This window comes from Dufourea novaeangliae, unplaced genomic scaffold, assembly GCF_001272555.1.
Source record: "Dufourea novaeangliae isolate 0120121106 unplaced genomic scaffold, ASM127255v1 scaffold64, whole genome shotgun sequence".
Classification (NCBI taxonomy): domain Eukaryota; kingdom Metazoa; phylum Arthropoda; class Insecta; order Hymenoptera; family Halictidae; genus Dufourea; species Dufourea novaeangliae.
This window is the reverse complement of record NW_015373954.1, coordinates 1,871,723-1,886,393: the sequence shown is the minus strand read 5'-3', so window position 1 is coordinate 1,886,393 and position 14,671 is coordinate 1,871,723. Positions and strand designations below refer to the sequence as shown.

The following is a 14,671-nucleotide window of genomic DNA, read 5'->3' as shown; positions in this document are numbered from 1 at the left end:
CTCTAACACGTACGATACAAAAAAATTACAAAAAATACAAATGGCCGTTTAATATTAACCTCCTGGCTGGGGAAGACGAGTCGGGTCGCCCTTTGTATTTATTCTCACATTTTACGGAGCTACTTACACATTTTTGCATTTGAAACAGCTGTTGCAATTACATTTATTTTAATGGAAATTTTTACAAAAATAATTACTTATTCTTATCGTAATTTAAAAAAAATTATTTATGAAGTACAAAACGTGTAAAAGCCTAGATAATGACTGCTGCATTTCTGAAATATCTTTTATAAAAATTATACTATAAAGATTTAACAATTTTAAATTTATTATTTACATTTCTGTGCCTAATGGTCATTCACTGGTATGCAGTCAATTACTGATTGGTTTACCCTATCATAATACATTGTTCAGTACTAGGATCTTGAAAATACCAATGGCGTAATTCATAAATTAGAATCTTCATTTTACTATGGTTTGCAAAGTGAAAATCGCAATAAATCCATATACATCGACTTATGACATTTTTCTGTATTTTCGATGTACGTATTAGAAAATGACATAATGAAACTGAACAATCTTTTTACCTGCGACACTTTTCGTCATTCACAGCGATTCTGCACGATCGAAGTGGAATACACTGTAGGCTCCGATTCCCGGTAGAGCGTTAACGATGTGCACGAGCGAAAAACGAATTAGTCGGAAAATTACATGTGGCCGTTGAGAGTCAAAGGTGCACCAGTTGTATCGAAAGCTGTAATTCCGATCCTAGTTATTTCTAGGATCTGCATATACACCGGTGAGGCGCGCGTCTCGTGCCCGTGACTCCTCTGCGGTTGCATGAGCGAAGAAAAGGGAAAGATTTCGTGCGTGAAGTATTATTGGCGACCCGCTAATACACGAGAGTCAAGGTGAGGATGAAGGGGTATTAGAAGTTCACGCTTGGACGGAACACGCGAGTACTCTGGCAACCGGCACGCGACTGATTTTACCGGTCAGCTCACGCGAAAAGAATAGAAAAACCATTGAATTTTTCGTGTTCGACCCTTATCTTCCATGAATCATCCCTAATTTGGACATCATACATCGAGGATCATTCAAGTGACAGATTAGAATTCTTTTATTGGGTGTAAGGGAAAGTTCTGTCGTTTTTTATTTTGTCAATTTTCGGAACTTCTAGCTAATAGATGGCAACAGGTATTGAAATAAAACGTACGTCAGTTTTTAGGTTAACTGTTCTATTATATTCAGTAATATAAATTAGTCAAGTGAATTAATTATTTTTTATATTAATCAGTTTCACAATGTTCGATTCAGACGAGCATTCGGGTCACTGTATATTGTATTAGTATTATGAAGGAAGTAATGCTGTCCAAGCAGTACAAAATTTGTTGTGGTGTATTTAGTGGATCCGCAGTAAACCCAAGAACCTGTCAAAGATGGTTCGAGGAATTTCATAGTGGTGACATTTCATTCAAAGGAAAATCCAGATCAGGGAGACCATCACATATCGATGATAATGTTTCAGGCACAATGAGAGAGAACAGACAAATCATTAAAAGCTTAGATTCGTTTCAAAACGACAGAACTTTCCTTTACATTCAATATAGGTTCTGAACGAATCTTCTCATTTTGATTCGTTTCTCCATTGTATTGTAGGCGTCTGAAACGAGATCGATCCCATTTTATTGGATCGAACGCAATCAAACCGATTACAGAGGATCCCAAGGGGAAGGGCACGTTTTATAGAAATGGCCATGTCGGCCATTTCGTGGCTGCAAGTGGGGGCCGAAAAGGCAACGAGAAAATCCTATTACAACTTATATTCCGGATACAGGGGACTGGATCGTGGGTAACTCACCCTACGCTGGGGGTCCGTATTGACGCGGGCCACCAGAGAAACCCACCCTCCGGATTAACCAATCAAATCGCAGCATCCGTCGCGCATGCGATCACTTCGATATCCGTCCCCCACCCTCCTGGGTCAATCGGTTATAGTGTCTGGAGGCTAGGGGTGGGTTTCAAGCCACCTCCTATCGAGGGGTGAGACACTTTTTAGGCTCTTGTGGAATTAGAGGGTGAACAGAAAGGGAGACAGGTTCTTATGGTTTTCTTTCTATTACATTCCAAATTAACACGTGTGTTTGCTACCAGCACGTTACTTCGAAATCTTGTTTATCTGAAATTAAAAATATACAAAACAGGGATAATAAATGATATAAAGTATAGATGAATTTTGCAAAGCACATTCTGCTGTTATCTAAGAAATTATACTGACTTAGAAATCGACGTGTCACAGACTACAAGAAAATGTTAAAGAGTAAAGATTAATGATATAGAAAATTTTCTGATTGTTCTTGCTTCAAGGTTTTGTGTAGAGTTCAACAGTATTCGGAGTTTTCAGTTCCGTTGCCTCGAATTTAGATGAATTAAATTTGTTTGAATCAAGATAAAATGCTACGGTAATAAAATGTTCAATGTAGAATTTTATTCTATTCCGAGAATGGTGGAAAAATTCAGTGATAACTCGTCCGAACCGAGAGACAACTGGGTGGAACCGGTGGTCTCTGTTCATATTTCAGACGCAATAAAGTCTCAGCGCTGGCGTGCCAGGTACGGGCACCTACGGCAACCTGGCTCGAAATAAAACAAAACAGTACACATTTAGCCCCCGCAACAAAGCGAGTCGACGTGGCTTTAAACGACTCCCCGTGTCGACGGTGTACAGACCAACACGACCGTTTAAACTGGGACGGGGATATTTCGGGCTTCGATACGATAGGTTTAACGTTCGAGTTTCGAGCTCGTTTTCAGTATTCGAAAGCCAGGGGGCAAGTCTATCGGGACGTCGATAAATGGGGAAACTTTCCGGAACGTTTTCAGCGAGCCAGACAACCCGTGTTTTCGGAAAGGAAACGAGCACTCCGCCGTGGTACTTTGTAGGTTACGAAAGAAATTTTTTCGGCGGCTTTTCTCGTCGTTGGTAATACACATTAAACGCTGTCGAAAGAGAAAACAATCAGATAATCGAAAGTATTAACCCCTTGCCATACGATTTTTGTGAAATTGTCTAAATCCAGATTGAAATTGTCATCGCATCCCTGACTCGATAATTCTACTGATTTGTATTGTATTTCACTTTTCTATCAGTCGATTCGTTACCTAAGGTATCCAATATTCAGGATACTGCAAGAGAAGTTAAAGACGCAGACATACAATAATCTCCATAAAATAATTCGTTTTGTTTCAGGCGCTGAACGGGTTCCTACTCATCCTCACCTGTGACGGGGAAGTGTTCTTCGCCACCCACAGCATAGAAAGTTACCTTGGCTTCCATCAGGTAGAGATCGTTCACTAAATTACTAACACATTTCTTCATCCACTCTAGATTCCATCTACGCGTGAAGTTTACTTGATCCAATTTACATCAAACAATAATCAAACCCTATCCAACAACCTCACACACGGTCAAACATTGTCAAACACATCCAACGCTCTGCAAAACGGACCACAAAATAGACAAAATACCTCAGACTTTCCGTAAGACCCATCAAATCCCGATTTCTCCGGACAAACTCAGTTCAAACCACCTCGAACGTCGGGATGTCACATCCAGGATGTCACGAATCATCCAAACGTCGATCGCGTGTCCATCTGACCGAAGGAAACGATGTTATTTATTCGACGTAACGGTGATACTTTTCCCCGTTTTCATTCTCTAGCTATATTCCGTAATTCTAGGCAACAAAACCAGTGCCCTCGGTGTTGGTTTATCTTCGCTCGACTTGTGTCCACACTCAACCGGCTCTCCCGGTCACGCCAGTCCCGTCAGTTTCGTTCCACGTGTCACGTTTACGCAAGTATCATCCCCCTTGACGGTGGAGACGCGCACCCTCCTCCTGTCGCCGTGCATTTTTCAGAAGGAGCGACCGATCATCGGGGGGTTGGCCGCGACCCTCTTACGCCTCCCATCCAATGTCCACGTTCCCCTCCACCGTGTCGTGGATTACATCGTCCAACCCCTGTCCCTCTGTAATTCTGTCAAATTTCAGGGCGTGTTTTTCTCCTTGCTCCGACACCACGGGAGAAACTAGGCGACGCCTAGTTTCTCACCACCCTGAATAGGGGACCCTTCCGAAGGGATTGAAGCTAGAGCCCCATTGACGTTTCTTGGCTTGAACTTTCATCGTACGATAATATCGTCATATAGTCGTTACAAGAATATTGTTTCTAGTTCACTTTTATATTAGTTCTAAAATAATTCTTCAAGAATATTATTTCTACTTTCTATTTTCGAATAATCGGTATAATTTAGTGTCCACTATCCTTGTTAGATTTCATCCATTCAATTTGTGCGTCGGAAAGACCATTAGGAAACGCTATTCTCGGGGGAATCACGGGACTGGAAGAAAAGCACACGGTTCCGAGCGATCGCCCCGCGAAATTTGTTTACAAGAAACGCGATATTGTAACGCGTTTCCCTTCCCCGAGATCATCGGATCGGAAAATCATCATTCGTCGTTTCCTGCAATTACAATCTTATGCACAAAAGCGTTCGCGTGCGTTTCTGGTGCACAGTCATCGTGTGCGTTGGGAAATCATCATCTGTCATTTCTTTTTTCTTCTCCTCCCTACCCTTCCTACCTCCCCCGTCATCCCTCTTCACCCTTCGCCGTTTTCTTCTGGCAAATATGTCGAACTTGCGTGTTGGTGGAACGACATCGTTTTGTTCCGGAAAGCAAGTCGAATGGAAATTTTTTTTTTACGTTTAATTCACCTTTTTCCATGATCTCCACGTTTTTCCAGAGTTTGGGAATCACGTTGATTGATCGTTGAAGAATTCGGACGCGTGCCTTACTTATTAACATTAAAACAGTCGTTACTACTATAAAGATAACATCTTCTTAATCGTTTAGTACTTTCCTGATAAAATACACAGATATGATTATAACCGTTCAAAGAATCCTGAAATCTTCAGATCTTCGTGAAACATTTAAACGATAGAAGGTACTACGTAGAGAATATTTTTTTTTTTAAAGAAAGGGGTTATTTAAAGAACGTTAAGCCTCATTAAATCTTATTCGAGATACCACGCGTATCGTAATTCCTTCTCCCCCTCCTTCTTTTTCCTCGCGTTTCTCCTCTCGATCGTATTTAACGGGTAATTTGTTTATATAAGATCGGGGGAAAAAAAGCCAGCCGGGTGGTTGGCTGCTTAGAAAAATAAGTTCCTCCAGTGGACTTTGCAGTAGCATTCATTGAGATGTAACCGGGCACGCAAACGGTTCACACACACGTCACGATAGCCCTGGGCAACGATGATTTTTCGTACCGATTACGGGATATTTAAGAGGAACGAGGTGTATCGCGTTTAATAAGCGACGCAACGATTTCCTCGACGGGGTGGAAAGTATCGTATCACTTTCTTCCTGCATCGTTCAGTTAGTATTTTCAAGCGTTCTTAACGAAAACTTTAGTAAAACATATATAAGAATTTAATCAAAATTTACCCTTGACCAGGAGGCAGTTCATCATTTTTAAATTTACCAATGACCAATCCACAAAATTATAATTTATAATTATATATATTAATATTTAATATATTACACATATTAATATATTATACTGGGGTACAGATATTAATAAAACTACCCTCGAAGACCATCGAAATCAAACGTTCTACGCCTGCTCCGACTGCAGACCAGTGAGAAAGAGGGGGTGGACGCACCGTGTACGGTGTCCATTGATACGCGACGAGGCACGCAAACGCGGGCCAACCGGGCACATTGTAAAGAAACCAGCGTTACGAGAGGGGGTGGGGGGAGAAGGGGCCCGATGATTTCCCGACTCGATGACCGTGTATCCGAGCCGACGTAATCGCGGGGCGTTTCGGATGACGCGATTACACGACCCTGTAACTCTACAGAAAGCTCGCCTGTTCCCCCTCTACCAACGGTGGGCGCCCCCCTACCACAAACCTGGGGAAAAACCGCGTAATGACAGCGTCGGGCCGCGCAATGTTCCTCGCGGTAATTCACGAGCCGGGGACTCTGTGGACTCTTTTAGTTCCGTATCTCACGCGAGAAACACCGTGGCAAACGCAGGGTGGAAAGAAAGAGAGAAAGAGAAAAAAACTGGTCAGGAGAGTGGTGGGGGGGAGGTTGAGAAGTGAGGGATGGGGGGTACGCGATTGTTCACGGAGTTGGCACGCGGCTTAATTGGCCTGATAGAGTCGATTCAATGCTCAACGAGCCTTTATGCGGCCCGTGACCCGCGTCGGATAAAAGTAATAACTTAACCGAAAGGTCAAAGGGCCGCTGCTTATCGCGACAGACCGAGTCGGGGGTGGGGGATCTGACGGGAAAACGGAATCTGAACGGGGTGGACGGTGGAATTCTTGAGGTAGGGTGGATAGTGGAACTGGTAGAGGTTAGAGAAGTTGCTTTGCTAGTTGTGTATTGCAGTGTTGGATTCCGAGTGATGGAATATGTACAACCCTTTTAAAATGGAAGTTTAACGTTTAACAGGAAGATGTTTAGTACAATTTTTAATTATGTCGAAAGGGAAACAATAAACAAAATTTCATTTAATTATTCTTTGACGTAAACGGAAGGCTTAGATCGCGGCCCCCTTGAAAATGGGAAAAGATTCCCGGGTAAAGCAGAGACCGGTTAAATGGGGGCCGGATAATTGGGACTCTGCCGTATAAAAATCTCTAAAATACGGCGGATTATATTATCCCTGGGTACAAAGCTACAATCCCATCCCCCGATCTAACAACATTGTAGACGGGCCAGACAAGGGCCCAAGTCGAAGGTACGGGGGAGGGGAGCTCGGGGCCCTAAGGGCGGGTCGCCCACCATTTAGAAATCAATCGACCGCGTTAAGTTTAAATACAGCCAGGTCGGGTTCGCGCGCTCTGAATTATGTGGCACATTTCGACAATTAATAGCCGCTAATGAAGACGCGAATCCAAAGCTGGCCCGGAGCGTTCCGTCCGTACGTTTCTCCCGCTCTATAGGGCCCCTCGATGGATACAAAGAAAAGGATACATCCTCCACCGATGAACGGGGGTGGAAGGGCCACGGCGTCATAATTCTCCAGGCGTAATTGAGAGCTCAAGTTTTGGTATCGCCGCGTTCTGGCTCGCGCATTATCGCGCGCGCACGCCTGGGCCCTTTCGTATCCGTTGCGCGCAAAAACCGCGTGTTCGTGCTCATGGGGGGGGGGGATGGCTGGATCGTCGGGGCCCTGGGCTTTCGATAATTAATGCGGTCCGCGGATTAATTATTATTAGCCGGCTGATTTGTTTCAATTTGTAGAGGGTCCTTTGATCGCGCCGAATCGTGTTTCCGTCGATTTCACCCGGCGTACCCGGCTGATTTATCTCCTTCGGAGGAGCGTGCGCGCGAGCCAACGGGGATTTACGTGAACGCGATCGACGGGCAATCCGTTCTCTTCCCCCTCCTCCCTGTGTAGTCTGTCGTTCCTGTCTCTCTCGAAGCCCGTGACGGGCGATGTGGGCGGCGCTTTATGGGACGGACTGGTACCGATTTCGTTCGTCGTTTCCCGACACCTCTTGCCTATTTCGTCAGAGATGGGCAAATTCATTATCTTGATAAAAAGTTTCGAATAACGAGTAGAAGATAAGAATTTTCGCCATTTTTTATTGATTAAACGCGGTCATTCCAAGTATTATAATAAAGTGATGTTTCTTCTTAAGTGAGTAGACCCTCGGCAAAAAATTATTTAACCTCGTAAACTGTTTATAGATTAGGATGACGATCTTAGATATTGCTTCGTATCACAATCAATATCAAATAGTCCCTGGACTATTTTTAGGCCACAGATATTCTACTATACAGCTTTCTTAGACAACATATAGCAATCTCCATACAACAATATAAACCAAATGTCAATTTGCCTTGGATTCTTAAGACGAGTTTTAACTTTCCCTTTCAAACTTTCTATTTCACTATAGAAGGGTTAAAGTCCACACCAACCTCCCATCGAAACCCCTCAAAATTTCCTCACCGATACTCAATTACATTTCAGTTTCTAAAAAACTGTAATCATTCGCAAGATTCTCCGAGTAAATACACAGTGTCATTCTGTCGTTGTAGTTCTGCGTCAGAAAAGAGCTGTAAGATAAGTGGGGTGGGATGAGGGGAAGGGGTTGGAGGGTCTAAGCCAACGAGGTGAAGGAACAGGACGAGCAGACAGGACAGAGACGAAGGGGGTGGGGGGAGGCGTTGAAAAAAAGAAAATAGAGCAAAGAAAGGCGAGGCCTTTCGCATTCTTCGCTGGAATGTAAATCAAGTCTGCCAAGGGAGCGGGACCGCTTCGATGCCGGCGGGGGTGCGCTAGCGTCTCCACTAAATAATTACAAGCTCTTAATTAACGACGAGGGCCGATCGTAAAGCCATCCACGACTCGGGCCGCTCCGTCCCGCGGATGCATGTTTCGAGATTATTTAAACGAGCAATGGTAACAAACGTTACCCGGACCTTACCGGCAAACCGCCCGTCGTCGTCGTCGTCGTCGTTGGTAAGGCTGACTACGTTGGTTCCGGGGGTTGGGGTGCGGTGAGGGGGGGGGGTTAAAAATAAATGTGAGCAAACCTACGGGGGGAGAAATAAAAGGCGAACCGAGGTGGCGGTAGGAGGAGGGGGAAGAGCACAACAGGGTGGGGTCAACGAATTTTTGCTGGGTTGGTCGGTCCACGGACCTATACCGAACAGAATCCACGTGGTAATAGAGAAAAAAAGAAAATGTGTTCGTGTTTCACTTCGATGTAAAGAAAATTGACAGTATTTATATTTACTGAATCCAATGTCAGAATCATCTTGACGAGTTTGACTCGATATTGCAAGCCCAATGGGTTAACACGTTCGCTACCAGCGTTACATTATATGCATGTGCCACCCCGATTTTCTTTGGTGTCAATTGGTGTCATATTTGAACAATAAGACATCTGGGCTGTGGTGGTCGATTTTTCTTGAAAGAATAATTAATAGAGTGAATACTGTAAGATATACCAATCAAATCAGTACTGAACACATTTCCACCTGTACATCACTTTTCCATCAGTAAAAATACTAACGAAGATATCGATGCTCGAAACGATACAGAAACTTTTCACATACACCTGACAATACTTAGTGCTTGCAACATGTAGAAATAATAATAAGAAACTCTGGTCATCGTGCTTCCCCGAAACAGATGATCGAGACCTGTAATCGATCGAGGGATCCCAAACCGTCAACGATCCCGAGACACCGTTTCGACATCGACGGGCCGGCGCACCGCGACCAGGCGTCGATATAATTCTATAAATCACCGCTGGCCCTGAATAAATCACGTATTAATGAAAATTACACGTACGCGCTCGTGTGGCTTGATATACGCGAACGGGAATAAAATTGGCCCCGCCGTGCCATGTTGGCGGGGCGGGCGTATAAAAGGGCGAACGGCGGAGCAATTACACGTCCACTGTGTCCCAATGAAGTATGGACCAGCTTAGGCTCGAGCTCGATTACCACGGAAATCGTGTGTATAACCCTTTAATTAAAATTAGAGCAAACGGAACCACGCAGCGGGGGTTGCTGCTGCGACTAGACCCGTGGCCCGTGGAAACCTCGTATATAGTACCCGGTTTGAATTCACTGGACCCCAATGGCGAACTGTGGGATCAACGAGACACACACGGGCGACTCGCTGCGTTCCGTAATATATTTATTGAGAGATCGAGTTTTATGGGCGTCGAGTAGTCTGCACCCGGCCATTGGGGGTGGGCGAAAAAGATCCATGTTCCTTGTGTTTCCTTCAGTAGCTTCCAGGTATAGGGTAAGTCACCCAATTACGGACAGATTAGTGGCTTGATGAGCTTGTTTTTGTTAAGAAATAATAAGAAATTATTTATAATTGTTTTTTTTTTTCGAGTTTTCTACTAAGTTTCATTTTTCTGGAATCACCAGAAAGAAATGTTGGTAATTATAGAGAATAAGGGGGCCACCTCAGATTTCAATGACCTTCGTTAAACCGAGGTAGCCACCTATGTTAGACAAATCGGAGTTGGATGAATTATGCATTGGAGTTTTGCGGAGAAATTATACAGAACACAAAATTCTCAATCAGTATAATTTATTTCTTGACGTAAATAATATAAATTACAGTTGTTAATAATCATCATCGTGGAGGTTCAAGAACAACGCACATACGTGCGATAAATGGAATAGACGTGAAAAACTAACCGATAAATAAAATAAACTTGAAAAAAGTAATCTACAAAAAATTTCCGGTTGTTTTTATGGATCACGATAATTCGATCGAAAACAGAAAAAGGCACGCTGAACCAGACCCCAGCATCCCATTATCGTCCGGTTGTAATATCGTAACGCAAGGGTCGGGGGGTGGAGGGGGGTTGGTGTGAGTAACATGGAAGTCGTGAGATCCGTGCGCCGCGGACACGAACCGAACAGTACGGGACGGCGCGCGGCTAACGCTGTTTCGCCTATCGGAAATGCAACGTGTGTACTTCGAAACCTACCGTTCCCTTCTATCGCGTGATTTATTATATTATACCCGGTCTAACCGAGCCACCAACCAGTTAATGCCCCCGGTCGCGACAATTCCGCAGCCACGTCGTGAAAATTCTGTTCGTTTTCTGTTCCGAACCGACACGGACCAATATTGATCATCAGCGAGAAACTTGCAGTCCCAAGTGAGACTCAGGAGACGAATTTTTGTATATGTTTACAAGAGAACCACGTCTGATTTCGATGATTTTTTAATACGTTGTCGAGTTCACCCTCCTGAGGGACCTTCAGAAAATTTCAGTTATCGAATGCTGTTTAGTAAAAAGTTATTAAGAAAACAATGATTCATTTTTCTTGAAGTGTCTCTAACCAAGTCTGAATATTTTTTTGTTTTTTTTTTTAACCGTGCCTAGTTAAATCTGAAGCATTATACCGATTGGAATTGGTTAGTGGCAGGTCAAGAAAAATAAAGTAACGTTTGTTGATAACAATATTTCTTACAAACGGCGACCCACAACTAAAACCTTCGCAATTAGAGACGTGATTCGAATCCGAAGGTAACGCGCTATTTTTCTGAAAGAAATCTACCATTTTGGATTCAAGTAGCAATTTTTTATGTTGTTCATTGTTCTCCTTGGCCTTCGAAAATGAACCACTTTAAACCCCCGTATCCAAGAACAGGATTCTTCCCTCTTCCCATCCTTATGGGGAGGGAAGGGGGGCGAAAAATGCTCCTCGCCCTTCGGCGGATAAGTCTCCATTCGCCGGGACTACATCGTAAACCGGCAGTCTTCCTATTTCTACGAGCGTATACACGTTCCAACGGTCCGTATCATTTCCAACTGCTGATTTATTACATTATTCCAGGCGTCGACGTTGGCCGGACAACCGTGGCCACGGAACAACCAGGCCTGTTAATTCGATCTATTTTCTAGCTGGGCACTGTGTACCAGAGGAATATCGGGGAGGGGTTGCGTTGTAGGACGATCCAAGATTTATACACGTATACAGGGTGTAACAAAAATGTTGTAGGTCCCTGAAATGGGTCACTCAAATATTATGCGAGGCTTTGTTAACGATATACTAATGAAAAACCCCGACGAATCGGAATTTTTCGTTAATATATTGTTAACAAAGCCTCGGAAAACTTTTTCGCTGAGGAAAAAGTTGTTTCAAATTACCCTAGGAATCATTCCTTCCAAGGACTTATAACTATCTTGGGACACCTTGTATATACGATCGTTGAACGAAGACAGAGGGAGAAAGAGAGAGAGAGAGAGAGAGAGAGAGAGAGAGAGAGAGAGAGAGAGAGAAATGACTCGATAGTCTTTTTGTTCGTTTCCTCTCACGGACCAAGGGGACGAGGAAACTATGGGTTTCTCGTGCACACCGAGCTCATCGTCCGTCGCTGCTAGGCCGGATTAATTATGCGCGATAAAGTGCGTCGGACACGTGTAGCTACATGTGCCGTATGCGCGCCTATGTCGCGCCGTCGCGACGTCACGACCGATCAGATATTTCCTGAAATAATGCCACGGTGTGCGCCTCTGTGTGTCCCTTGCCATTCGCCGCCCCTGGGGGCAGACTCGAACTGTTGTCGGGCGGGTTGCATTCGGGGGTGCCGGGTCAGTTGATTCATGGAAGCCAACAGGGGTGAGAAACCGAACGGACACGGTTTTTCGTGGTCAGATTTTTAATCTGTAGAATTATTGGCACGACAACGAGAATTTAGTGTACACGTTGCTTGACGCTGGAACGACTAAATCCATCAGAATGACAAAATTCAGATTTCTGATTTTAGAATTACTGAAGTCATAAAGGTGCCTTCGTCGATATTTAGTTGGACCTTTAATTTATTGTATATTTTACATTACACTGTATTATACTAGATTGTATTATACGGGGTGAGTCAATAAGAACTACTACCTATCTAAGAATAAATCGTGTATCTGCAAAAACCTTGTTCGAGAAAGGAGCAATTCAGTACTTGTAATAATGCCAACCATATATTCAATGTCTTTTGTATTAAAGAAAATATGTACCTAGGCTAATTTTGTTGCTACTTAATGAAGTCAGATAAAGTTATTAACATTATATTAATGTGCCAAAAATAAACAATCAATAGGGCTTTTTGCTTCAGGAATATAATATTTAATACCGGAATTGCTCATAACCTGAAATATGTAAAAAGTCGGGAAGTACACATAAAGTGCACATTTTGTAGAATTTTGAAGGCAAGTAAATTAAGAAAAATTCTGTAATAGTTTGATATAGTGGTGAATAGGCATTGGTAAGAGATACAGAGAAAAATTGCAAAAAAAAAAGAAGAACCATAATTCTTTAGCAGAGCGTGGTTTCGATCCACGGACCTCTGGGTTATGGGCCCAGCACGCTTCCACTGCGCCACTCTGCTGTTGTGAAAGGAGTTTCCCTAAATTGTTATATAAGCCATTTCAGTTAAAACCGTGGGGAAAATCAATACCTCGCATTAGTAAAATTAACACACGAATGGTTTATCATAATTATTATACGTTTAATTTTTGTGCATAGCTTTCTAAACATTTTCAATCTCAGATTATTTAAAATGTTCCGAAACCGATGTTGCATGAAGAAGAGGAAAGAAAATCCTTTGTATTCATTAACTAATGCACTTTGTAACAATTTCGTGGTAGATAATATCACGAGTAGACATTCGTTTCGTTGCACAATTTTATTCTTTTACCCTATGGAGTTTTAATTAAATTCAATTCATTTGCATAATTTACTTTTATGATAATTAGAATAGTAAAAAATAAATTATTTACGATCCAATCATGTGGAAAATGATTTTCGAATGCTATTCAACAAAGCAGAGTGGCGCAGTGGAAGCGTGCTGGGCCCATAACCCAGAGGTCCGTGGATCGAAACCACGCTCTGCTAAGTGATTCACTTTTTTTTATTTATTTATTCCAATACAGTACAGTCGAGACTTCCTAGTAACAAATTACCCATTCAAGTCAGCCGAAATAAACATTTTAATATTCATTTAGCACGAAACTTACTTTACACACGTCGCAAATAGTATACATATAACAACCCTACTTACCTTTTCATACAAGTAAAACATTATTCTTAATCCCAGTATACATTAACATAAATTAAATATTCATGAAAGTTAAAAGAAATTATGTGGGTATTTGCTTAAAGCAGCTCGCTATAAAACAGGTAGATAAAAATAAAAAAAATTTAATGAAGTATCACACCACTTAGCAGAGCATGGTTTCGATCCACGGACCTCTGGGTTATGGGCCCAGCACGCTTCCACTGCGCCACTCTGCTTCTTGGCATCGTTCTCGAAAAATTTCACCATGCTCCGTGAAAATTTCTTCTTACCCTGATCAACTATATTTTTCGGGAAAATACACATAAAACACTCGTTCCATTTGGTGACAAGTTTTAAACCATTAATAAAATTATTACCCCAATAAAACATTAGAGACTTTTATTCTAAAAACTCTTCTTTCTGTTCACAGTCCGATATCGTCCACCAAAGTGTCTACGAGTTGGTGCACAGCGAGGATCGCGAAGAATTACAGTACGCTCTTTCACCCCAACACAGTCACCTATTGGAGCGCAGTTTCACTGTCCGTTTCCGTTGTCTTCTGGACAATACGTCCGGCTTTTTGGTAAGCTTGAAAAAAAAATGTCAGAAATAATCTCTTCCATAACCATCGATCATCGTGCCTCTTCCTCGGACGACCACGTCACTCTTCTGTCGAATAGACGCCATTTTGGATTCTGTTCTCCGTATCAACAGTGTTCGCCCACGGACACTTCGATCCCCGCGATCGAATAAACGTCGAAACACGGCAGAAACGATGGTAATATGCAAATACGTCCGACAGATACTTGAGTTAAATAATCGCAATACAAGGCCTACCGGCTGTTAGACTGGCAACGTAGCAACGAAAGCAAAAAGACTACGTCGTATAATCGCGATGCTTGGCGACCAGCGCCGTTCCTCAGCCAAGAGTGACTTCTTCACGCTCGGCATACAAAACCGTAATTAATAATTTCACTGTCGTAAAGGAAAAGGTTGAGAAACGGGGCTCCTCCCGACGGTCTCTCTCCTTCTGTCTCTCTCCTGGTAATTG

General features: G+C 42.9%; 1 protein-coding gene and 3 non-coding genes across 4 annotated transcripts in view; 2 read left to right on the top strand and 2 right to left on the bottom strand.

Moving 5' to 3' along the window:
* LOC107186271 (circadian locomoter output cycles protein kaput) overlaps positions 1–14,671 on the top strand; it is a 127,963-nt gene that overhangs the window by 107,513 nt on the left and 5,779 nt on the right. Inside the window, exons 4-5 of the mRNA XM_015574102.1 lie at positions 3,251–3,340; positions 14,051–14,203. Of these exons, the coding sequence (XP_015429588.1) occupies positions 3,251–3,340; positions 14,051–14,203 (243 nt within the window). The remainder of the gene's footprint in view (positions 1–3,250; positions 3,341–14,050; positions 14,204–14,671) is intronic.
* Positions 12,880–12,951, bottom strand: Trnam-cau. Its single transcript has one exon. It is a non-coding gene; the product is annotated as a tRNA-Met (tRNA).
* Positions 13,386–13,457, top strand: Trnam-cau. The gene has a single exon. It is a non-coding gene; the product is annotated as a tRNA-Met (tRNA).
* Positions 13,785–13,856, bottom strand: Trnam-cau. The gene has a single exon. It is a non-coding gene; the product is annotated as a tRNA-Met (tRNA).